Source organism: Vombatus ursinus, unplaced genomic scaffold, assembly GCF_900497805.2.
Source record: "Vombatus ursinus unplaced genomic scaffold, bare-nosed wombat genome assembly UNPS02014794.1, whole genome shotgun sequence".
Classification (NCBI taxonomy): domain Eukaryota; kingdom Metazoa; phylum Chordata; class Mammalia; order Diprotodontia; family Vombatidae; genus Vombatus; species Vombatus ursinus.
The window spans coordinates 2,892,339-2,919,515 of record NW_020954572.1 but is presented as its reverse complement, the minus strand read 5'-3'; the positions used below and the strand labels follow the sequence as shown (position 1 = coordinate 2,919,515).

The following is a 27,177-nucleotide window of genomic DNA, read 5'->3' as shown; positions in this document are numbered from 1 at the left end:
GCATCAGGGGGAAGTGTGCGAGGAACATTCTTCAGATCTGTCCAGGGAACGGCCCTTGATACCTCTCTGTAGGAATATGAGATCTGTGCCTTGGAAAGGGGAAGGACTGGGAGCAGATTGTTGTAATGTGGCCTGGAAGAACCACACCTCTCTGGCTCCTCCTGGGGAAGGAAGTCAACGCAGCTGGAATAATAGCAATCACAATAACAACTCACATTTCTATAGTACTTTAAGGTTTGCAAAGTACTTTCCTTACAATGATGTACTATCCCCATTTCATGTAATGTAGAAACAGAGGTTCAGGCCAGTGGTTGCTCAACTAGTAATAGTAATAATAGTAATAATTAATTAATTAATTGCTAATAGTTTCCACGAAGCTTTGAGGTTTAGAGAGCATTTTACAAATATTAACTCATTTTTTCTTCAAAACAATGCTGGGAGGTAGAGGCTATTATTCCCATTTTACAAATGAGGAAACTGAGGAAGACAGGCTAAGTAGCTCACCCAAGGTCACATAGCTGATAAGTGCCTGAGGCAGGATTTGTGAGCTCAGGGCCTCCTGACTCCAGTTCTAGCACTCCATCCACTCTATCACCCAGCTGCCTGCCAAATGTTAGAGCCAAGATACGAAACCAGGAGTTCTAGGAACCAGTCCCTTCCCTCTTTTATCCAAAGATGGTATTATTATTAATATTATTAAATCAAAAGTCAGTTACTGTTAAATAACTAAGCTTTTTACAGTATAGTTTACAAAACACTATTCACTATCTTATTTGAGCCTTACAGAGATGGGTAACTGTAGAAATAGTCATCCTCATTTTGTTATTCAGTCTTTTTTCAGTCATGTCCCAACTCTTCATGACCCCATTTGGGGTTTTCTTGGCAAAGATACTGGAGTGGTTTGCCATTTCCTTCTTCAGCTCATTTTACAGATGAGGAAACTGAGGCAAACAGTTAATTGACTTGCCTAGAGTCACACAGCTAGTAAGCTCCTTGAGGCCAAATTTGAACTCAGGTCTTCCTGACTCCAGGCCTCCTGCTCTATCCACTGCGTCACCATTTATCGTCCTCGTTTTGTAAGTATAGGTTAAATGATTCATTCACGATCACACAGCTGTGAACGTGAGAGATGGGATTTGAACTCAGATCTTCCTGACTCAAAGTCTAATGGTCTATCACCCTGCTTTCCTCACATGTACTGACAAGAAACCAGAAGGACTGTCTCTTCTTTCCACATTCTCTCTGTCAGTAAGAGTGTTGACCACAGCAAAGACAGAATCAATGGGAATTATAGAAATTCATTCATTCAAAAAATAGTTTATTGCACCTACAATGTGCTAGGTACTATAGAAGATGCAAAAATTAATAGGGAGGGAATTAACCATTTATGCAGCACCAATTATGTGCCAGGCACTGTGCAAATATTACCTCATTTGATCCTTACAACAATCCTGGGAAGCAGGTGCTATTATTATCCCCATTTTACAATTGAGGGAACTGAGACAAACAGGTTAAGTGACTTACCCAGGGTCACACAGCTAGTAAAGTGTCTGATGCTAGATTTGAACTTAGGTCTTCTTGACTCTGTGCTCAGTGCTTTATCCATTGTGCTGCTTAGTATGACACAAAGTGCTGCCCAAAAGGAGCTTATGATCAAGTTGGGAAACTAAAGCGTGTAATAATAATGGCTTGTAATTCCGTAGTGTTTTCTAGTTTACAAAGCACTTTCCTAACAACCCTGTGACATAGGTAGCATAACCGCATTTTGCAGATGAGAAAACTGATGCTCTCAGAGACCAAGTGACTTTCCCAAGGCCACATGACTGGTAAGTGCCAAAGCTGAGATTCAAACCTAGGTCCAGTGTTATTTATACTGTCTACCCAAGGAGAGCAGTACATTGTGCCTTGTGAGTGGTATGGACAGGAAACACTCTGGAAGTTCAGAAGAAATTAGTTCTGACTTTTAGGAGGGAGGGCAAGGTTTCCTGGAGGAAGTGGAGTTGGCACTGAACCTTCAGAGAAAGGTAAAATTAGGAGACAGCTAGGTGGTGCATTGAATACAGCACTGTGCCTGGAGTCAGGAACACCCCAAAACTGGCTTGGGCCATTTACAAACTGTGTGACTCTGGGCAAGTCACTGCCTTAATTTCCCCAACTGTAAAATGGGGATAAGAATAGCATCTACTTCATAGTTGTGAGGATCAAATGAGATAATATTTGTAAGGTGCTTAGCACAGCCTGGCACATAGTAGGCACTTAATAAATGCTTGTTTTCCTTCCTTCCTTTCAATTGTCTGAGGAACGTATTCAGAATAGGGGAACAGAACATTATGAAGAAAGAAGTTCCATTTCTGTTGGTGGATCAGAGGAGAGGAGACTTGACTAGATTGGAAGGAGCAGAGCTAGATAGTTATCCAAATAGACTGGATAGGTGGAACAGAGCCAGATTTTTGGAGAGCCTTCAAAGCAAGGCAGAAGAATATTAAAAGCAGACATCTATGTACCGTAATGTTTGCAAATGCTTTGTATACAGTATCTTGTTTGATTCTCATGAAGTTAGTACTACAGTTGAGTATCTCCCCATTTTACAGATTTTACAGGAAAATGAGGCTAAGACAACTTAAATGATTTGCCTAATTTGCTCAACTCTTTATAAGCATCTGAAGTGGGATTTGAACCCATGTCTACCTGATTCCAAGTCCAGCACTTCTATCCACTGAGCCATGCTATCCTACAACTAGACCTACCTGAGGCAGTAATAAATACGGCCACTCTCAAGGCTGTATCACTCATCTCATTATTCACTTGGGCAAATGTAGGCAGATACAAATTAGACCAGTTACTGGGTAAGACATTGTATCTACAGAAAGAAATAGAATTCTTATTCTTATAGCACTTTGTACCTCTCTTCTGTAGGTCTCCATATTTCATCTGTCTTCTTATGGTTTTACATGCTTTGTCCTCCCTACTCAAACAGAAGTTCCAAAAGGCAGGAATTGTTACTTACTGACTTTCATCTTCCCACAGAACAGAGCACAATGTTTTATATATAGTTGGTGATGAATGCATATTTGTTGAATCAGTAAATGAAATAAAACTATGGCCCAGAAAATAAAACAGGGACTCAGTGATCCCCTTGGCCCCAGAAAGTCAGCAGGATAACTCAGCTTAGGTCTGCTAAATTGGAGAATAGATGATTCTTTGGAAACTAATAACAACAGAGGCTTCCAAATATAGAAAGCTTCTGAATTCCTCTTGAAATGACCTCTGTTGCCGTAAAAATTAATTTCCCCCTGAATGAGCTTTTCCAGGCATGAAGGCAACTGGGCATTTTTATGGAGAAGCTTAGCAAGATTGAAATAGGTCAGCTATCTCCTGTCACAGGCTAACCCCACTGTCCATCCAGATCTGACCTGGGACACTCAGCAAGTTTTTAATCCAGCGTTCTGTTCGTTGTGTGGAGGCATTCATGACAGAAAACATCTTAAAGTGGCCCTTACCAGAGAGTAACTGCATTCCAAATGTAATTAAAGGGATGATGATCTAAGGATGGAAATTCAGACATCAGTTAGTCAGTGGAAAAAGCACCAGACGAGAGGGTGCAGAGATTGTCCCAGTCCTCTTAAGTTACATACGAAGGAGGTTGTCTGTTCTACAGGCAACAGCTATCTTTACCTAGATTCCATCCATCCTTTCTACACGAGGGCATTGTAAACTGATAAATGTGACCACATCCATAGACAAAATAAGTGGTTGTCTACCTAGTGTGATTTCAGAGACGCTTGAAAATCCTCCCAACCCCAATATATCTCCTCCACAGGTATCATATAGTGCTTGAAACACTACCAATGAAGGTTCATCCATTTAGGAAAAGCATTCCTGGGGGCAGCTAGGTATAGATGGATAGAGCACTGGCCTCGAGTCAGGAGGACCTGAGTTCAAATCCGGCCTCAGACACATAACATTTACTAGCTGTGTGAATCTGGGAAAGTCACTTAACACCAATTGCCTCACCAAAAATAAAAAAAGCATTCAAAAGGTTTGGTTTTTTTTTTAAATAAAAATATTCCTAGAAAGGAATCATAGAATTAAGAGCTTGAAGAGATCTTAAAACATGGGATACTAGGACATGTAGAACATGGAAAGCAAGCATTAGAAAAGACTTTAGAATATAGCATGTTAGAACATAGCAGGCAAGAACTTCCAAAATCATTGTTCAGTTCAACTCTATCATTTTGAGTTAATATTTATTATTATATATTATTATATCTCCAGTTATATATATAATTATATAATATATAATTAAATACATTTATATATTATATAATTAAATATAATACTATTAAATAGTATATAATAATACTATTATAGTACTATTAATAATTAATTAACCAATTATCTGAAGTTTTAGGGTTTAGAGAGCACTTTACAAATATTCAGGTCACACAAACAATTAGAGACAAAGGTGGGACTCTAGTCTAGGTCTCCTGCCTCCAGGTCCAGGGCTGTTTTCTCAACTGAGCAGACATGGTATGCCTTTTTCTTTCCTAGTTGGTTAATTCATCTATTTTGTTAAAAGGTAGTTTAGAAAAAAAAAAAGCTTTCTTCATTTTATGCAAAAAAAAATTTTTTTTAAATAAAACTTGCAAAAAAGAAATTTGATTTTTATACGGAAGACAAATTATGTCCTACATAAAAATTGTACATACAAAAAATTGTAAAAAGTTGAACTGGTTGTAAAAATGCAACAACCAGTAGTATTGTAATTAGTATCAGGTTGTGTGTATACAGGGAATACCAACTGATTTTAGTATTAGATCAAAGAAAAACAGACAATAAAAATCCTTTCTTTTCAAGAGTCTAGAGAAAATGTTGTAAATAGTGAGAGGGTATGTTATCGTCCAGTCATTTTTCAATAGTATCCAGCTCTTCATGACCCCATTTGGGATTTTCTTGGCAGAGATGCTAGAATGGTTTGCCATTTCCTTCTGCAGCTCATTTTGCAGATGAGGAAACTGAAGCAAACAGGGTTAAGTGATTTGCCCGGGGTCATACATCTAGTAAGTGTGAGAAAGAGAGAGTATAGATTGAGGGAAACATTGGACTCAGTTTTCTCATCTGTGAAATGAAGAGATTAAGTGATCAATCAATCAACCTATTATCTGGCAGGCATTGTATTAAGCACTGGAGATACAAAAAGAGGCAAAAAACAATGCCTGCCCTCAAGAAGTTTATAATCTAATGGGATGATGTCTAAGGTCCGTGTTCCATGTTTTAACATTCTGTACGTTTATGGGCTTGCCTCCCCTTTTTCATAAGTGCAGGACCAGAGGAATTAAAAGAATTCATTTCAGGGCTCACCCAACCTAGAATTGAATTTTAGAGCTGGAAGGGGGCTCACTAATCATAAATGTAGCCCAAATCCTGAATTTTACTGATAAGGATCCTGACTGAGACCCAGTGTGGGGGAATGACTTGCTATTTAAAGCACAGTCTGGTTCACAATCTGGTTCCAGACCACCTTTCCAAGTTTGTTGCACCTTAGTCCCCTTCATACACCTGATAATGCAACCAAACTGGCCTATTTGCTGTTCATTTCTTTCCCTCAACATTCAGTGTCCCACCTCTGTGCTTTTGCACGTACTGTCCCCCATGCCTGCAATACCTTCTCTTCTTACATCTGCCTCTTGGAACCCTTAGCTCCTTTCAAAGCTCAAGTAGGCATCTAGGTGAAATAATGGACACAGGACTTGGAGTCAGGAAGACCTCAGTTCAAATCTTGCCTCGGATACTTACTGCTCTGTGTCCCTGAGCAAATCACTTAACCTCTGCCTCAGTTTTCCCATCTGTAAAATGAGGATAATTATAGCACCTACTTTACAGGGTCATTGTGAAAATCAAATGAGTTAACAATTTTGCAAAACCTAAAGCAATATATAAATGCTAGCTATTAGATAAATTGCCAACTCCACTATAAGTGTCCCCTGAAATCACTTTCTTTTCCTTGTATGTTACTTTATATGTGTATAGGTCATTTCCTCTGATAGAATGTAAGCTTTTTGAAGCAGAGACTAGAGGATTTCTGTCTTTGTATTCTCATCACCTAGCATGATTCCTAGTAAATACATGGTTGATCAATTGCCAAGGTCACACATGAATGAGTGGCACAGCTTGGACTGGAACCCAGATGTCCTGACTCCCATGCTCTTTCTGCCATACTACATCATGCAGAATTGGTAAATAAATAACAGATGGAATAGAACAACACAAAGATTTATGCTCATATCATCATGAACAGAAAAACAGAAAAAGCAATTCACTTTAGAAAGGATATTGGATGTCATGGTATATTAATATTCATTCATGTCCAGTTAATCAAGGAGGTGATCTCACCCAGTAGAACTGATAATCCTTCTCTATCTTCATTTCTCATTGTTGTTAATATTATTATCACTACTACTACTACTAATAGCTAGCATTTATATAGCACCTACTATGTGGGTAATGTGTTAAGCACTTTACAAATACAATCTTATTGTTGTTATCTATTGTTAGCCACAGTAATGGCATCTGTGGCATAGTGGATAGACAGTTGGCTTGGCAGCATATATACTATGTGACCCTGGATAAGTGACTTAGCCTCTCAATGTACTAGGAACTATCTAAGGCTAAACTGTAGGGAAGGTGCTAACCTGTATAGGCAGAGAAAGCTTCTCACCAATGAAACTTCCCTACAACAAGGAAATCACAGGTCCAGTTCCTAGCCTTATTGAGCCATAAAGAAAGTAAAGGATAATAATAATATCTAATATTTATATAGCACCTACTATGTGTCACTAGCTGCGTGACCCTGGGCAAGTCACTTAACCTCTGTTAATCCACCAGAGAAGGAAATGGCAGACCACTCCAGCATCTTTGCCAAGAAAACCCCAAGGACAATATTGGCATGCAATGGTCCACAGGGTCACGAAGAGTCTAGACCAAGACCAGTGCGTCTTTAATGTCTTGCCAAGCTCTAAGCACTCCACAGTGCTTTCTTCAACTGCCTTCACGGCGGTTCAGACAGGACTGAACAACTGAACAAAAACAGCAATGTTCAAGGCACTGAGTTAAGCATTTTATAAATATTTTCTCATTTAATCCTCATAGCAACCCTGGGAGGTAGGTGCTATTATGATCCTCATTATACAGATGGAGAAACTGAGGCAGGCATTGACTTGCCCAAGATCACACAGCTAATAAGTGCCTGAGGCCAGATCTAAACTCAGATCTTCCTGACTCCAATCCCAGTGCTCTATCCACGACACCACCTCTAAGGACAAGGATTACCCCATGTCCTTTCCATTGTCCCATCTGGGAACTGAAATTTGCCCATGAATATTTTTCACCTTCTTAATAACCATAAGCAATCGATTGAATTCACATGAAATGAAGTCACACTGCAAGTGAGAAGTCTGCTGAAGACCAACAATCCAGCTCATTCATTCTATCTTTTCTTTTCTATGTGTCTCACTCCTAACAAAGGAGCTTCCCTCCTCCATTTATGAAAAAGAAAGAAAAGGAGTTTGTTTACTAACTAATATTTGTGACTTTTACCTGTGATGGGCTCTCTCAGCCTAAGATTACAAGTCCTGCAGCTTTGCTTTGCCCTTTCATATTTTTTCAAAGGAAACATGTCCAGACCACCGACTAGAAAGGCATCCTCTATGTAGAGGCCACTTTGAGCTGACTCAGGAAAGAGGGATTGAGAAAGCACAAGGGAAATAAACCCTTTTGGAAACCCAGAATCCTTGTTTTAGTATATGCTAGTTTTCTCTCCTGCTCCCAATTTTTTCCCACAACTCTTTTTTTTTTTACAGCAAATTTCTTTTCTTTTCTTTTCTTTTCTTTTCTTTTCTTTTCTTTTTTTTTTTTTGGAGGCAAGCAAGGTTAAGTGACTTGCCCAGGGTCACACAGCTAATAAGTATCTGAGACCAGATTTGAACTCAGGTCCTCCTGATTCCAAGGCCAGTGCTCTATCCACTGCGCCACCTGGCTGCCACCCAGCTACCCCTCCCTCCTCATCCTGCCCAACTCTTAACAAGCAACAAAGATGATCTAGTGTTCATTCCCACAACTACCTCCCTTTCTTTGGGCCCCTAGCCTTTACCTAGCCTTTATTGCTGTCCCATCTCTCTCTCTTCTGCCTATCCCAATCCTACTCATCCTTCAAAACCCAACTAAAATCTCCCTTTCTCTCAGAAGCCTTCTCTGACCACTCCAGGCTTCGTTGATTTCTCTCTTTTATCTGATATCCTACATGATTTACAGGTTATAGTACATAGTTTGACTCTCAGCTGAATTCTTTCCCTGTACTGCTCACTCTTAATTTCATCATTGCCAACAGACATTTTTGAGCACCTACTATGTAGAAGGGAAATATACAATCTCTTCACCACCTCTTCTGTGAGCCTTCAATGTCGAACTGGTGCCTTGTACATAGATGGGTAGACGGCTATAAGTGTTTGTTATTGGGCAGATTTAAATAGATAATATAACTCATTAGAGCCAGAAGAGAACTTAGAAATCATCTGCATCAGGTGATCTCTTAAAGTTGACTTATAGATTGAGGTTTCTTTTCTTCCTTTCTCTGCTCAGCCCCCATTTTGGAGAGATGACCAAAAGGCATATCACAGGTTAAAAAAGAAAAAGAGGTACTGTGGAATAGGTGTCCTTACTGGTGTGACTGTGAACAAGCCATTTACCCTGCTTATCTAATAAATGGGTAATAATAAGACTTTCAGTGATTTTCTTCCATTGTCGTGAGAAAAGCACTTGTTCAATCATGTCCAACTCTTTGTGACCCCATTTGGGGTTTTCTTGGCAGAGATACTGGAGCGGATTGCCATTTCCTTCTCTAGCTTACTTTACAGATATGGAAACTGAGACAAACAGGGTTAAGTGACTGGCCCAGGGTCACACAGCTAGTAAGTGTATGAGGCCAGATTTGAACTCAGGAAGATGAGATTTCCTGGCTCCAGGCCCAGCACTCTATACATTATGCCACCCAACTTCCCAAGAAAAGCACTAGATAACATGAAATGAATAGTATCATTAAGCAGAAAAGGGACAAAACTGGATGACCTCAATCCTTTCAGCCTATGTGCATACACAGACGGCAACTGCCAAAGGAGGAGCCTCTTTAGAATATAACAGAGGGATATAAATGCATGGCATGTGCCTAGTTTAATAACCCAGCTATGGGGGGGGGAAGCTCCAAATTTCTGACCCACTTGGCTCTTTGGAACCTTGTCTGTATTCTCTCTGGCTTTCACATCAGCACTATGGTGCATAGTAAAGAGTGCTGGACTTTGAATGACAACACAGATTGTAGCTGTGTGACCCTGGGGAATTGACAAAACTTCTCTGAACCCTAGCTTCTTCATCCATAGGGACAATAGGGACAATAATACCTGTAGAACCTACCTGCTTGGTAAAGTTGTTGTGAAGTTCAAAGGAAATAAGATTTCTTGCCAACCATGTTGTGAGCTGCAAAGGAGGCTTATCCCCATTTCACAGATGAACAAAGTGGAGCCAAAGGGAATTTATACATGGCTACTAAGTGGTAGAGCTGGGATGAGATCCAGCTTTCTTGTCTCCTCCTTGAAGTCTCTCCTGATTGACAGTGGCTTACATTAAACCTATCCCATTTCTGAATTTTTTTTTTGCTTTTTGGTGAGGCAGTCGGGGTTAAGTGACTTGCCCAGGGTCACATAGCTAGTAAGTGTCAAGTGTCTGAGGCTGGATTTGAACTCATGTCCTCCTGACTCCAAGGCCAGAGCTCTATCCACTGTGCCACCTAGCTGACCCTCCATTTCTGAATTTCAATGGCACTTATCATCCATATCAGAGCAGCTGGAGTCAGGAAGACCTGAGTTCAAATTTGACCTCAGACCCTTACTAGCTGTGTGACCTTGGGCAAGACACTTAACCCTGTTTGCCTCAGTTTCCTCATCTGGAAAATGAGTTGGAGAAGGAAATGGCAAACCACTTCAGTATCTGCCAAGAAAACCCCAAATGGAGTCACAAAGCGTCTGACATGACTGAAAAAGGACTGAATTGACTGAATCATCCATATTGTACAATATAATATTTGAGTGTACACTTTTGTTTTACTGTTCTCTAGTTGTTGCGTGCCTGTGAGCCTTGTTGCCCCAACTATAGTGTAAGTTCCCCAAAGGAGGGAAGTGTGTCATCTACTTTTTATCTGCATGAGGCTTAGTTCAGTACTACTCATATAGCAAAGAGCACTTCATCAGTATTTGACTTAAAATAAATGGGTTGCCAGTATCTCTCCACTAGATTGTGATCTTTTCCAGGCCAGAACCAGTCTATGCATGGAATCAGTCCATGGAATAGCCCATACTGAGTTCTGATGTAGTTCCCAGAGCTGACTCATTGTGTACCTTGGACCAAACCATCCAATTTCTCTGTGCCTCTGGGGGAGATAAGAAGCTAGCTATCATCTGGAGAGCTGACTTTCAGAGACAGGTAGCGGATGTGACTGCAATACCTATTGCTAAAGAGGAAGTGCCATGTGAGACTGCTAACCAAAGAGTGGCTATTCAACTGTGCTGAGACCTGGGGTACACACATCTCAGGCTCTTTTAAGAGAAAGAGACAAGCATAAACCTGGTCTAGTCTTTCCAAATAGACTTCCAGACAGGGAACACCAAGCATGCCTGAGGCAGAAATCCAGCTAAAAAATGATAGCAACAGTAAACAAAATTCTAAGATTCCTTGGTTCTTTAATTCTGAAAATTCTGTGAGATTCCATGATTCCATGAATCTCAAATCCTAAGATTCTACAGTTCTAAGATTCAATTCATTCCTTAAACAATCAATAATTAAGGGCCTACACTATGTGCAGGGAGTTTCAGAGCCTACACTGTGTTTCAGGGAGTAGGGAGAGTAAGAGTTATTTATATAGACAAATAAGGGCAAAACAGGAGAGAAAGAGAGAGAGAGAGAACTAACAAATAGGGGTTCAGGAAAGGCTTCCCGAACAGGGTAGTGGTAACTGAGCTGAGCCTTTAAGGAAACCAAGGATTCTATGAGGCACAGGTGAGGAAGAGCCTATTTCAGGTCAGCCCTGGTGAGGGCATGAAAGCAGGAAGAATAGTGAGTTAATAAGTCTGGTAAATTTGAGCTAGATCATATAGGACTTTAAATGATATGCTGAGGAGTTTTTTGCTTTTTTTTTTTTAATACTATTTGTACTTTGTCCCATAGCACATTGGGAGCATCCAAATGGTGGTTACACTGGCATTGTTGGGGATATTAATTAGCTATAGAAATATATATAGATGGGGGCAGCTAGGTAGCACAGTGGACAGAGAACCGGCTCTGGAGTCAGGAAGATGAGTTCAAATCTGGCCTCAGACATTTGTTCACTGATACTTACTAGCTGTGTGACTCTAGGTAAGTCACTTAACCCCAACTGCCTTGCAAAAAAAAAAAAATACACACACACACACACACACACACACACACACACAGAGATCTTTTCCATATTTAAAAAATCATTGTTCTCGTTCTAGCCTCTCTGAACTCATTCAGGCTGGTCCTTGGAAAACAAACACAGTCTGGAACCTTTCCAACATGGTAGAACCTGCTAGAGTTTTTGCTCCCCTTACTTAGCCTTTGAGTACCAGGATCATTTGTGCACCATACAATGAATAGATTTTATGGTCATTAATACTAATAGGTAATTAGTATAAGTGTTATCCCTATTTTATGGATGAGGAAACTGAGATCAAGAGAGATTAGTTGGCTTGTCTCTTGTTACACAGCTAGATACTCTGTCTCCAAGGCCAATCTTTCCACTATAATATACTATCTTATCATTTGCTGAAGGTCAAAGAAAATATGAAGTCGCTTTTCCTCTCTGTTACCATTATCAATAATGTAATAATTAGATTATAGTACTTACATTAAATATTATATTTTATTATTATGGAATAAAATATATATTAGTATTATAGCAAGCAATAAGTAGAATACAGGTAGAGTATCAGGGCTAGAAGGGACCTAGAAACCAATCTAGTCTGGGAGTTCTTAACCTTTTTTTGTGACATGGACCCCTTTGGCTATCTGGTGAATCCCTATGGATCCCATCTCTGAATAATGTTTTTAAATACGCAGGATTACAAAGGAAACCAATTATATTGAAATAGTTATTTTTAAAAATCAAGTTCACCTACCCCAGGTTAAGAACCACAATCTAATCCAATTCCTTCATTTGGCAGAAGAGCAAGTAAGGCCCAGAGAGGTGCCATGATATTTCTAGTGTCTCAGGACAATTAATCCTGAGGTAGGGTCAGAACCTAGATCTCCTCTCTCAGTGGACTATTTTATCCTCTTCTTCCTTCCTCCTCCCTATTTGAAGGCAATCTGGAAATATTTTTCTCTTATGTTAAAAAAAAAATAAGATTCCTCCTTGCACCCATGCTGGAATTTCATTTTATAGCTCAGAGAACATAATCCCATCTTTCCTTGTGTTCTAGATTTTCTTGGTCCGGCGGGAGAGTAATCTCAAGCACATGATCCTCTCGGTCCATTTCCCTTCCCTGAACGAGACAGTTTCAGATGTGCTGGAATACAACATAAAAGAAGAAAAGTCAAGTAAGTACATAAACCTTTCCTTTTCTGGCCTTGGACCAACAAACTGTATTAACCACCTTCTAACCACAAGCACTCACTGACAAGCTCTTGATGGTGTTTAAATGAGGAGAAAAATGATGTCTTCAGCGTCAAAGCTGACCAGAGTTTCCTCTGGCCTCAAGTCAACAAGGGCTGCTCTGAGTTTGATGCATCACTTTAATTTGCATCTGCCAATGTCATGGGTTATTTTCTCTGCCTCAATATGGCCTCCGTAGAATTTCCTTTCGTTTTCAAGAAGCCAAAGGTAAGAAAGCAGCTGTTTATAGGACAAGAAAATTGAATTGGGAAACAGGATGACTGGGTACCAGTCCCTGCTTCATTACTAACTCACAACATGACCTTGGGCAAGTCATAGATTCTTAGAACTAGAAGGGACCTGAGAAGTTCATTTATTTTAACCCATACCTGAAGCATGAATCACTTCTTCAACATTCAAATTTTCCCCCTGGCAAGTGGCCATAAAAGTTGTCCTGTCCTTACTTAGCTCTCATTATTATTATTTTTTATTATTTTTAAAAAAAATTTTTCCAGGATTTTTTTTTTGAGGCAATTGGGGTTAAGTGACTTGCCCAAGGTCACACTGCTAGTACATGCCAAGTGTTTGGTGTGAGGTCATATTTGAACTCAGGTCCTCCTGACTTCAGGGCCAGTGTTCTATCCACTGCGCCTCCTAGCTGCCCCTCCAGGATTATTTTTAAGGATCAAAGAAACTGGTAGGTGCAAAAATACTTGGGAAAGCATAGTATTGTCCAAAGATCAAGGATTAGTTTTAAGATGACTTAACTGAGTCTTGTCAAATGGTTTGGCACTTCAAACAATGACACAAAGTTTCACAGTTACCTCTTCTATAAAATGAATTACCCCTAAGGCCTTCCAACTTTAGATCCTGTGATTCTTTTAACCTAGGTATTTACTAGTAGTTTCTCACTATTGTTTGGCAGTGGTCTAAAGTGAGATGATGAAATTGGCCCATATTTTGGTTTCCTAGTGACACATTAATTATTGTAGGTTGTTCCTTCATGTGACAAGTCTGACTTCTTTGTTTTTATTAAGTTTTTATTGATATCTTTTTCTTTACAGCACCATAATTTCGCTTAGTATCTCTCTCCTATCCCTCCTAGATAGCCATCCTATATAACAAATAGCACTTGTTAAAGACAAAAAGGGAAAAGAAGGAAAAAAATCGGCATAACTGATCAATAAATTGAAATATTCTGAGAATGTGTGCAATGCACAACACTGGTGAACTTATCACCTTTGCAATGGGGTGGGGTCGAACTGTTTCCTCATACCTCTTTCAGGCTATGCTTGTTGTTTGTAATTTTTACAGTGTTCACTTTTGTGTTTTCTTGTGGTTCTTTCCATTTACATTGTTGTAGTCATTTTGTATATTCATTTCTTGATTCTGCTTACTTCACTCTGCATCAGTCCATGCAGAGCTTTCCATATTTCTCTGTTTATCACATTCATCATTTCTTAGAGCTCAGTAATATTTCATCATATTCATGTACCACAATTTGCTTAGCCATTCCCAAATTGATGAGTATCTATTTTATTTCTAAATGACCTTGCTGTCACAAAAAGTGTAACTATAAATATTTTGATGTATATTGGAACTTTCTTCTTATCAATGGACTCCTTGGAGTATAATCATAGTGATGGGTGGAATCTCTGGGTAAGAGGGTATGGACATTTTAGTCACTTTATTTACATACCTCCAAACTGATTTCCAGAATGGTTGTACCGATTCTCATAGCTTCACCAACAATGCACTTGTGTGCTCACCTTCCTGCCCCAACTGCCCCAACATTACCTATTCTCATCTTTTATCATCAGGACCACTAGGTGGCACAGTGGATAGAGTGCCAGGCCTGAAGTCAGGAAGATTCATCTTCCTAAGTTCAAATCCAGCCTCAGACACTGAAATAATATATATGTAAAGAATTTTGCAAACTTTAAAGCTAAATATTAATGCCAGTTATTATTTGAGCAAAAGCTAGACAGCCTGCTTGGCCTCTGAGGGTAGGACTGAGAAAACTGAGAAGGGGCAAATTTAGGTATGATATAAGGAAATACTTCCCAATGAATGGATGAATGGAAAAGCATTTATTAATTACTTACTGTGTGCCCAGTATTATGATAAGCTATTGCATGGGTACATCAACAGAAAAATGAAAAGTCAAAGATCTCATGCTTTAGTTGGAGGGGACAATACATAAAAGAAAGTTCAGATTTAGAGCGGATGGAAAAGCCCAGAAGTCTGAGAGGTGCATGCACTAGCAGTCCTCTGTCACCCAGTAAAGAAACCTTCTATAGCATCACTTGAATACCTATGGTGAGGAGGAACTCACTAGCTTGTACTAGCTAATACCATAGCAAGAATTAGATTATCTGATTATCCATTACTAATTTTTTTTTTCCACATACAGAAAGCAGTGCCCTGAGAGGACAGAACAGAGGAAAGGAAAGCTTTGATAGGTATGAAGAAAAGGTCCAAAACACAGGATATTCACCAAACTTATAGTAATAGCTAATAATAATAACAACAATAATAACTAGCATTTATACCAGTGCCTTAGGGTTTGCAAAGCACTTTACAAATATTAACTCATTTCCTTCCAGCTTTCAATCCTTATCTTTGATCAAATCCTACATTGAGAAAAATTGGTAAATTCCATTATAAGACTAAGTAAATAAGAATTTAATTCACTAATTTCATCCAACATACATTTGTTAAGAATTTAGTGTGAACATTGTAATTTTCTATACAAAGATAAATGAGACCTGGTCTCTGCTATTAAAAAGTCTGCAGTCTTCTAGGAGAGATGAGACATGTACACAGATTACTAATACAAATTAGAATGTGATAAACACATAAGAGGTATTTATTTTTATATATTTGTTATATTAATTATTATATCATAAATCATTAGTTGATTCATGTTATTATTATAGTGATAAATTTATTGTACTATATTATATTTGAACATTTATATGAATATATTTTATATGAAATATAAGTGTATTTGATATAAAACATGAATATATTTGAATATTTATATTGTATATTTCAGATACTTTTATGTATACATAGTGTCCTCTCCAACAGAACATAAATTTCTTGAGGACAGAGACTTTCATTTTTAATAATAATAATGATAATAGTAACAATAGCTAACAAGTACATGGGGCAGCTAGATGGTGCAGTGGATAGAATGCCACGCCTGGAGTCAGGAAGACTCATCTTCCTGAATTCAAATCCAGCCTCAGACACTTACTAGCTATGTGACCGTGGGCCATTCACTTAACCCTGTTTGCCTCAATTTCTTTATCTGTAAAATGAGCTGGAGAAGGAAATGGCAGACCACTCCAGTATCTTTGCCAAGAAAACCCCAAATGGAGTCATGAAGAGTCAGACGTGACTGGAAAGAATGACTGAAACACTTATATAGTGTCTGCTATGTGCCAAGTACTGTGCTAAGCACTTCACAAATATCTCATTTGATCCTCACAACCATTATTATCCCCATTTTATAGATAAGGAAACTGAGGCAGATAGCAATTAAGTGACTTGACCAGGGTTACAATGTCTAAGGCCAGATTTGAATTCTGGTTGTTCCAACTCCACCTGTCTTTGTATCACCAGGGTCAGAACAATGGCGGGCACATGGTAAGAGCTGTGCATGCTGAATGATTGACTAATTGTTACCATAAATATGTCAAAACTGCAATTTGAACCCAAATATCTTGACTCTAAGTTTAGGACTCATTTTGTTACTTTTGACTTTCTACTCTTATGACTTTAATTAAAGAGAAAACTTCACATTGGTGTCTATGGTTTTTGATGATATGTGTTTTGTTACAGTCCACCACCACCACCACCACCCACCACCCACTCCATCCATTTTGTTATTCTCACAGAAACTGTGTGAAGGAACTAGATGTGCTTTGTGTAGTTCAACTTGTTGGAAAGCCAAGATCATTCTCCCGAGGAATGCAAATGTCTTATTTCTTTTGCAAAATACAAAACCAGGACAAATCTATCCGCTCTGTTTTGTGCCCTACTGAGATGCCACCTCATCCTCTCTGGACGTCAGTGACTCAAAATGCTTCCCTGGGGAAGTAAAACACCCAGTCTTAGTGGATTCAGAATACAAATCACAGTACCCACAATTCTGCCCACGTGGTTTCACAAATAGGAAGTTGTGGGCATCTTTAGAGCAGTTACATGGCGTAGTGGAAAATGCATTGGCCTGGAAATAAGAGATGAGCTCTAATTCCCCCCTTAGCTCTGATACAAACTTGCAGTGTAAATGTAAGCAATTCACTAAACTCTCTGGGCCTCAATTTCCTCATGTTAAAAATGGGGATGATGATACCACAACTTCATCTCTTCATGGGATTATTGTGGGAATCAAATGAGAGCATAGACCCAAAATCACTATGGAAAGTCTAAAGGGCTTTAATGATGCAAGGAATCATTTTTTGAAAAAAATGTCTTAATCTTTACCCCATATGTCCTGAATATACGGAGTGCAATGCCTTCCACCTTTCTCCACAGACCAATTAGTAAATTGGGAAGCAATGCTGTAACAGTTTTACCTACTTCTTCTTGTTTTGGCTCTCCACAAAACTACAGAAACATTCAAAGGAGAGGTTTATTGGAAAGTACCCACCAAATATACTATCAGGTTATGGCAATATGGTTCTTTCTCTATCTTTGCCTATCTCCAGAGGATCAAAGAGTCCTTTGTACTTCAGGGAGCTGGAAATCCTGATCCTGTTATGTATTACTGCTTTTCACAATATCATGTTGTTACTTCCCCCTTCAATCTTGGTTCTCACTGTGGAAACTTTCTGGATTACTTAGTGGAATTTTCCCTAACGGAATGTTCCTTTAATTCACACATCATCCCTGTTCCAAGCCCACTTTGCTTTTTCTTAGCACCTGCAAAAGTAGAGTTCACCTATGATCCTAGAACCACAGAATGTTTTAGTAGATTTTTATTGATAGTTTTGCTTTTTACACTGTTTGAATTTCTCCTTGTATCCTTCCCACTCACCCCTTCCAGAGAGTCATCCCTTAGAGCAGACTTTTTTTAACTAAAAAAAAAAAAGAGGAGGTAATAGAGAAAAATAATTCAGTAAAATCTATAACATCAAAAAAAGTCTGGCTTTATATGTTAAAGGTATAAACAGCATCAAGTATTATCTAGTGCAATCCACTCCCATCTAAATCATTAAGCAGACCTTTATTAACCACCTGCTGTGTGCAGAACATTGTGCTCAGGGCTGGGGGAGACGTAAAGTTTTGATAAGATATAGTCTGTGTCCTCATGGAGCTTATAGTCTAGGGGTAAAATGAGACACAAACAAGATACCTATAATTGGGGATGTGCTAGAGCCAGCTGAAACTGAGATAACTGCTAAATTTTCCATGTGAGCATTTACACCTTGGAAATCAGCAAAATCTACAAATCAAGGTTTGATTTATTATTTTGTTGATTGCCTAGGCTTAAGAAAATGATGGAGAAAATGTCAATAATACAGATTAAACTTAAAAATGTGTTGCGCATTTTTTCCAAAGAACTGATTGTCAAATATTTACCAGCACATCCATTATTAATATATAATATATATATAATATATGATTATAATATATAATATATTAACATATAATATATAATACTAATGTAATATATCATATATTACACACATATAATATATGTGTGATATAAAACACTGTACATACAATATTAATATACATAATATATTATATCATATATAATATGTATATAATATATAACTACAGCACACACAATATTAATGATAAGTATAATTAGTATAATGTGTAGATTGTCTCTGTGATCTATCCAGCTTCCTATTAAATAATGGACATTTAACCTGTAGATTCTATTCTCCATTAACCAAAAACAGGAGTCATAACTACCAAATCCTAATATAGGGTAGGAAAGAACCGCATACCACCATTCTTACACCAGTGTCACTTTCTGAAATTCTAGAAAGTTCCCTTGGAGGAGGGAGAATTTGTTAGGAGAACAGGAGAGGGAGGTAGGATAGATACAGTATGAACAATTTATACCTCTGACTTATGCTTTATTTCCTTTCCTCTCTTGACAGAGGATGTATTTAACATAAAGGACTTTGGAATTACCCTAAGAGTCTACTGTGAAATATGATATGATAGACAAAGAGTCATCATTTCATTAAAGAGAAGTAGTGAAACTTCTAGTCAGTCCAAGAAGACTTAATTGAATTGAATAGCATTTAGAGATGGTGGGGTATAACAGCACACTCAATTTGGAATTAGAAGACCAGAGATGCATGTCTGGTCATGCCGTTAACTTAACTGGTTTTGTGACTTGGAAGAATTCATTAGCTTCTCCATCTATAAAATGAGGGGGTTGGGCCAGAAAATCCCTACAAGCCTTCCCAACTCCCAATATTCTATGTTTCATAATCTAACATTCTGTCTTCTAGTTCTAATGTCCAATATGTTGTAACATTCTATGCTCTTAAGTTCCCTTCTGAAGGTCCCAGTTAAGGGACTCTACTGTTTATGATAGTTTACCAAAAGGCATTCATGGAGTTCCTTATAAGTAGATACTGTGATAAAACTCTTTGAAAAATAATGCCCACAAGTTTGTGTTTGGTCTAAAACTTCTTCTTTAAGAAGGGAAGTTGGGCACGTTAGTTGTTTTTGAGGACATGTGTGAGAGGGAAGAGGAATTGTTTTTTTACATGTAGCTAGTATTAAATTAGATTGTGGCCCAAGAAAGAGAAGCTAGCGGTTATATGAGAGATGTGGGGTTTTGGGATATTTTGGGGTGAGGTAGTATAGCATGACTAATCGAGTGAGATGTCATTATCCTGAAACCCTGCAAGAGATTGGTGATGTCACCCAAGGCTATTTCACTCAGACTTTGACTGCCCAGTTTATGAGCAGTGGATTAGGAATCAGATGTCCTGAATTTAGTCACAGATCCAGTGGCCATATTTAACACTTATTGATTCTTCTCTGCGGTATTTTATAGTCATAGATTGCTTTCCGAGTGCTGTATCATTAGTCCCAGGGGGAACTCAATGTTAGTTTAACACAAAATCAGCCTTGCTACTGGATAAAAATTCAATAGACATGTTATATGGGTTTTGGTGGTGATGCCCCTTTCAAGGGGGCAGCTGGGTAGTGAAGTAGATAGAGTACCAGGCTTGGAACCAGGAAGACTCATCTTCCTGAGTTCAAATCTGGCCTCAGTTTTTGACCCTGGGCAAGTCATTTAACCCTGTTTGCCTCAGTTTCCTCATCTGTAAAATGAGCTGCAGAAGGAAACAACAAACCCCTCCATTATCTTTGCCAAGAAAACTCCAAATGGGATCACAAAGAGTTAGACACAACTAAACAACAACAATAAAATCCCTTTCAGGGAAGGAGTGTGGGTTAGTAGCACTATTTCCACATGTAAAGGGCTATACATTCCTCTTCCTCTCCAAACTTGGTCTTTGATCAAGCAGAGCAAAATGCTGTTTTTCAGAATAAGTCTCAAGCATCCTAGCAACCCTTAAACTCGGATTGAAAGACAAACACTGCTCTTAGGGAACTGAAACATGCTAGATATAGATAATTAAGACCACTGGGACACTACTGATCTTCACAGAGCTTTATTACCTCCCCCCTTCCCTCCCCAACTCTTTTTCTGGGCCCTTCTGTCATCCAAAAAACTTCCTTAGTCTTGGCTACTCTTCAGGCATCCCCAACATTTTGCAATTTGCAAATCTGTTAGTTGTCTGTCCTGTTTTGGCACAGCAGCCTGAAAATACTCCCTAGGAGGAATCCTGAGCTTTCTGTTGACAGTTAATACACTATTCCTGTTTTCAGACTCTTAATTTCTAATCTAGACACTTCCTAAATATGGAACAGAATCACATAAGAAAAGGACCTTGTATTCAGTCAGAGATTCTAACAGGTCAAGCTGAAAGCATCAGAGATTCTGAGATGACAGATGCCAACAAAGAGCAAAGTCCAATAAAGAAGGCAGATAGACAAATTCTGCTGGCATGAAAATGAAATGCTGGACAATTTTAATTTTACTCTGCCTGATCAAGAATTGAATTCGGAAAAGCGAAAAAGGAAAGAGCATATTTTAGCCTGAAAATCTGATACTCCATAATCCACTTTCCAACCCAATGAAAATCTTCCAGAATCATGTGAGTTTCAACAATCAATCAACAACCCTGACTATATGTTCTGATCTAGGGCCAAGTGCAGTGTCTGGCACACAGTAGGTATTTAATAAATGACCTTGTCACCCTCTTGCTTGAAAACCTTCAATGGCTTGAGCCTTAGTGCCTTCTGAATAAAATCTAAATGCAGTCTGACATTCAAGGCCCCAACCTACCTGCCCAGCCTAGTACTGGGAACTGTTTCATTTTTGTCTTTATATTCTCAGTACCTAGGATAGTGTCTGACACATAGTAGTCACTTCATTCTTACTGAATGATCTCATGCAACTCCTACCACATCCCCTCGGCACCTTGACAAACAAACTAAGACTGCCAAATCACTCATCTCCCAAACTCAGCCCATGCTGTCTTGCTTCCCTACTTCTCTTTTCCATCTCAAATTCTACTCTCCTCCTCCTATACCCCTACTCCCCTTTTTTTTTTGTATTGAAATCCCGCCTATCCACCAAAGATACCATCTCTAGTTAAATCTCTCTGACACTAGATCTCTCATAACCCCTAACATTAAACCTTTCCTGTGCATTTGTTATCATTTTATTTTTCTTGTATTAGTTGTATACCTTATCTTCTCTGACTTCATTAGAAGAAATGTTTTATTCCTCTTTGTATCTACATGACCTACATAAGATTTTGAGCATAGCAGGGAAGGGGATAATTATCTCTTTTTTTGTAAATGAGGCAACCATCGTGCAGAGAGGGAAAGAGACTTTCCAAAGGTCATACAGTCTCTCTAGTAAATGGCAGCACTGGACATGGAAAGGAAGACAGATGGTGCCATAGTCAAGAGACCTGGAGCTGTTCTTCAGATTTACCACTTGAGCCAATCACTTAATTCTTCTGGGCCTTAGTTTTTTCCATCTAAAAATTAGGGAAGGGGCAGCAAGGTGGCGCAGTGGATAGAGCACTGGTCCTGGATTCAGGAGGACCTGAGTTCAAATCCGGCCTCAGACACATAACACTTACTAGCTGTGTGACCCTGGGCAAGTCACTTAACCCCATTGCCTAGCTTAAAAAAATTTTTTTTAAAAATAAGGAGTTGGACTGGATGGCCTCCATGGTCCCTTTGACCTCTACATCTATGATCTTGGTATCTTGGAACCCTAAATGTAGCCCACACCCTTTTTTTCCCCATACTAGATAACCCCAAATAAATTTATTAAAGTTTTAGTGAGGATTACACTTATATATTTCTGGGAATGCCATTACCCTAGTCCAGGCCTTCATCACCTCATGCCTGTTGTTGTTGTTAAGTCATTTTCAGTTGTGTCCAACTCTCTGTAATCCCATTTGGGGTTTTCTTGGCAAAGATATTAGAGAGGTTTGCCGTTTCCTTCTCCAGCTTATTTTACAGATGAGGAAACTGAGGCAGACAGGGTGAAGTGACTTGGCCAGGGTCACACAGCTAGGAAGTGTCTGAGGCCTGATTTGAACTTAGGAAGATGAGTCTTCCTGACTCCAGGCCCAGCACTCTATCCACTGCACCACCCAGCTGCCCCTTCTTCATGCCTATTTCAGTAGTGTGATGATTAGTCAACCGGCTCACGTCTCCACTCTGTTCCATCTTCAACTCAGCTGTCTGATCTTTTTAAGGAGCAGGTCTGATCGTGTCATCACTAGCCCTTTTCCCTTATTCAATAAACTCCTATTGTCTCCAGGTTCAAATATAAAATTCTGTTTGGCTTTTAAAGTGCTATGCAACTAATCTCACATCTTACTCTCTGCCATGTCCCTTGTGATCCAGTGACCCTGGATTCCTGGCTGTTCCTTGCCTGTGCCTGGAATTTTGTTCTTCTTTATCACCACCTGTCCCACCTTCTGCTAGAAGCCTCTCCTGGTCCTCCTCATTCTTCATGCCTCCCCACTGAGATTATCTCCAATTTATTCTGGTCTGTGTCTCGTTAGTACATGGCTGTTTGCATATTTTTTCCCTCATTAGACAGAGAGCCCCTTGAAAGCTGTTTCCTGCCTTTCCTTGTATCTTCGTTACTTAACCCAGTACCTGGCACATAGTAGGTGCTTAATAAATGCTTATTGACTTGTTGAGGGCCTACTTAGAAGAGTAAGTCAGTGATTATCACCCTTGGGGAGGGTGGCATTAATATTGACTGCTATCATGAATTCCTCCCTATGACCTGGAACTCCCAAATAGCCAAACTTTGTCAATAGCTTTGAGGTAAATCATGAGATTTAATGGAGCCCAAACCTCCACTAGCAGTACTTTAGGAGGGAGACCATTTTGGTGTCTTCAAATGCACTTTGAGGTCTCAGGAACCAAAATTAAACCTTTGTGGGTGAGGGGGAATAATATCTGAAAAGGGCCTGTTCTCTGCCACAGAGGAAAAAAAAAAACAAAAACAAAAACCGCCCTAGGTGGTGGTGGCCATGGCAACCTCACAATCAGCATGTTATAGGGAGTCTTTAAAAAACAATACAAAAAACTATGTGCTGGAGCCCTAACAGAGCCCGGAGCTGTCAGTTAAACCTAGTCATTTGCATTTTTTTTTGGAAGGGGGGGAAGGGCATACAGGTGTGTGTGAGGTAGGACCTATCATTTCTTTGACAGTGAAGATCAACACCTTTCCAATTCAGTCTTAAAAAATTTGCCTGAGGCGTTGAGGTTAAGTGATTTGCCCAGGGTCACACAGTCAAGAGGCGACAAGAACCGGACATCATAGAACAAAAATCTATGGAATTATAATGAAATTTCTATGAAATTGTAAATTCGGTGGACATTAGAAGGGGCCTTCGTGGCCATTTAGTCCAACCCATGTGGAATCCCCATTATAACCTACTAGCCTTTAGTTATCCAGTCTCTGCTTGAAGACCACCATAGAGGGAGAACTGCCCACCTCTTGAGGCAGTCTGTTCCACTTTTGGACAAGTCTAATTATTAAGAAGTTTTGGGGACATCAATTTTTATATTTAATTTTTTCAGTTTAACAAAAATTAATTTTTATCTCCCTTCTACCCCTCCCCTTGGGGAAAAAAAAGGGGAAAATAAGCCCCTTGTAACAATTATGGATAACCAAGCCAAGCAAATTCCTCCATTCACCATCTCCAAAAACATGGCTCATTCTACACCCTGAGTCTGTCTATCAGGAGGAAGGAGTAGGAAATTCATCATCTCTCCTCCGGAACTGAGGTTGTTCCTGATATCAAGATTAATTTTGTAGGTAAACTAGGTTTTACAGTGGATACACCATAAGCCCTGGAGTCAGGAGGATCTGAGTTCAAATGTGACCTCAGACACTTATTAGCTGTGTGACCCTGGGCAAGTTATGTAACCCTCATTAACTCCCCACCAAAAAAAAAAAATTAAATTTGTCTTTTGCAAACTTGCACTCATTGCTCTCAGTTTTGCCCTAAAGGGCTAAAGAGAACAAGTCTAATCCTTCCTCCACTTGTAGCAAAATATTGCATCCCAGCATTCTGTTCTCTAAGCTAAACATGCCCCATTTGTTCAACAAATCCTCATTTGGATCATAAAAATGGGAAAAGGACCCACGTGTACAAAAATATTTATAGTAGCTTTTTTTTTGGTGACCAAGAATTGGAAGCTGAGGGGATACCCATCAATTGGGGAATGGCTGAACAAATTGTGTTATATGAATGTAATAGAATACTATTGTGCTATAAGAAATGATGAGCAGGCTGACTTCAGAAAAACCTGGAAAGACTTGTATGGACTGATGCTGTGTGAAGTAAGCAAAACCAGGAGAACGGTGTACACAGTAACAGCCACGTTGTGCAGTGACTAACTTTGATAGACTTAGCTCTTCTCAGCAATGCAAAGATCTAAGAGAGAAAGAACTACGGAGTCTGAATGCAGATCAAAGCATACTGTTTGCTCTCTTTTGTTGTTGTTTTCCTTTCTTGTGGTTTCTCCCATTTTGTGCTAATTCTTCTTTACAACATAACTAATGTGAAAATATGTTTAATATGAATGTATATGTAAAGCCTATATCAGATTGCATGCTGCCTTGGGGAGGGGGAAGGGGAGGAAAGGAGAGAAAATTTAGAACTCAAAATCTTACGGAAGTGAATGTTGCAAACTAAAAATAAATAAAAAATAAGCAAATAAATAATTGAACCCTCTTAAAAAAAAATCATCATTTGACCTGAACCCAGGTCTTTCTTTCTGACTCCAAGAATAGGTCTTTATTCACTATTCCACTTTGCCTTTTAGCAGTTTGATTGGAGTTTTTAAAATAGGAGAGGATTATAATCTGGTATGGATTGATTTGGGCATGGGGAGGATGAGGATTCAGAATTCACCAGCAGAAGGGCTGACTAAAGAAAGAGCAGTCAGTACCTTCAGGGAAGGGCACAGGGACACATAGGAGAACAGGCTTCACCCCAAGTGTGACCTAGTACACAACAGAAACTCAGTTTCTCACCTCCACCCTCTTCCTGAGGCCCACCTTCATTCTCTCTGAAATATCTTTAGCAATAAGAGTTTTCACTTTTCATCTTTTCAACCCAGGCTCCTTTTCTCTGACTAAGGAACAAGGTGCTAATATCAGCTACCTGGCACCCCCATAAGGAAAGGAAACTACTAAAACTTGATTTGTTATTGTTGTTTAGTTGTGTAGGACTCTTCGTGACCCCTGTGGGGTTTTCTTGGCAAAGATACTAGAGTGATTGGCCATTTTCTTCTCCAGTAGATGAGGGCAAAGAGAGGTTAAGTGACTTGCCCAGGGTCACAGCTAATAAGTGTCTGAGGACAGATTTGAACTCTGGTCTAAACTGACCCCAGGCACAGCACTCTATCCACTGAGCCACCTCGCTAGTTTTAAAGCTTAATAACTCCCTACAAATTTAGCCCTTCTTTCTGGGGGTAAATGGTGTAATGTCTAGAGACCCAGCTTTGAAGCCAGTAAGACCTGGGTTTAAGTCCCACCCCTGATTTATGCTGTCTCATCCAAAAGATGTCACAACTCTAGGCAACTCTGTAAGCCTGTAAGTTATAGATAAAGTGCTGCCCTTCATTGGTAGAGGGAGTTTCCTCACTTGGTAATTCCCTACAACAGTGAAATCAAAGGTCCTGTTCCTATCCCCATTTTTCCTCCATTTTACAGAGTTGAGGCAGTTTTCCCCTGGCCAGCGCAGGTAATCAATGCTATAGATTAGGGTCAGCCTAAAATTCTTTCCTCCTGACTCAGGGCTGTCCTTTAAACAGCAAACAAACAAAAAAACTACTGGATTTAAAATTAGAATGCCCAGGTTTGAGTCCTCGCTCTTCCACTTAAATGTGTAACCTGAAGGAAGTCATCTCACCATTCTAAGCCTTAGTTTTCTGATCTGTAAAACGGCAGGCTTGAACTAAGTGATCTGTAAGGTTGCTTCTAGCCCTAGTGTTCTGGGTCCACATCTAGACTCTTCCAAGAGATGGAGAGTGTTGTAGAAGTCATAGCAAAGTGAGTTGTTTGGAAAGTTTTGTCAAGGGGGAGAGGGTCACAGCTGTGACCCCAGGTCCCACTACTTCCTCTCATTCTCCTCTTATCTCTGCAGCGTAGCTTCTGACCTGATCCCTGAACTGAAAGTACTCTCTCCACAGTTACCAATGAGCTTTTAGTTGCCATTTCTAATGGCCTTTGACATTGATGATCACATTCTATTCCATGGTACTCTATTTTGTCTAGGTTTTCATGACCCTACTCTTTCCTTGTTCTCCTCTTCACTGTCTTGGTCAGTTTGTTCTCAGTCTCCTTTGCTGCACCTTCATTCACATCATGTGTACTACTTCTGAGTGTCCCTCCCATCCTCAGCCCTCTTCTCTTCTCCCTCTACACCATTTCACTTGGTGATCTCATCAGTTTTCATGGATTTAATTGCATTCTCTCTACTCTACTTTTTTTTTTTTAGGCAATTGGGGTTAAGTGACTTGCCCAGGGTCACACAGCTAGTAAGTGTCAAGTGTTTGGTCTGAGGTCGGATTTGAACTCAGGTTCTCCTGACTTCAGGGCCGGTGCTGTATCCACTGTGCCACCATGCCGCCCCTCCCAGTTCTACTTATTCATCCCTAACCTCTCTCCTAACCTCCAATCTCACATCTCCAACTGCCTATTGGACATCTCAAATGGAATGTCCCAGAGATATTTTCAATTCAACATAACTCCAAATCATCTATTTCAACACACTCATTTTCCCACTGAGGAACCTGAGCCCCAGAGAGGAAAAGTGACTTGTTTAAGGTAAAGTCAATTCAACAAA

General features: G+C 39.4%; 1 protein-coding gene across 1 annotated transcript in view; it reads left to right on the top strand.

Annotated features, from left to right (window-relative positions):
* The window catches only part of RIN3 (Ras and Rab interactor 3), a 159,267-nt gene that overhangs the window by 47,837 nt on the left and 84,253 nt on the right, over positions 1-27,177 (top strand). The window contains exon 3 of the mRNA XM_027870033.1: positions 12,546-12,663. Within this exon, the coding sequence (XP_027725834.1) occupies positions 12,546-12,663 (118 nt within the window). The remainder of the gene's footprint in view (positions 1-12,545; positions 12,664-27,177) is intronic.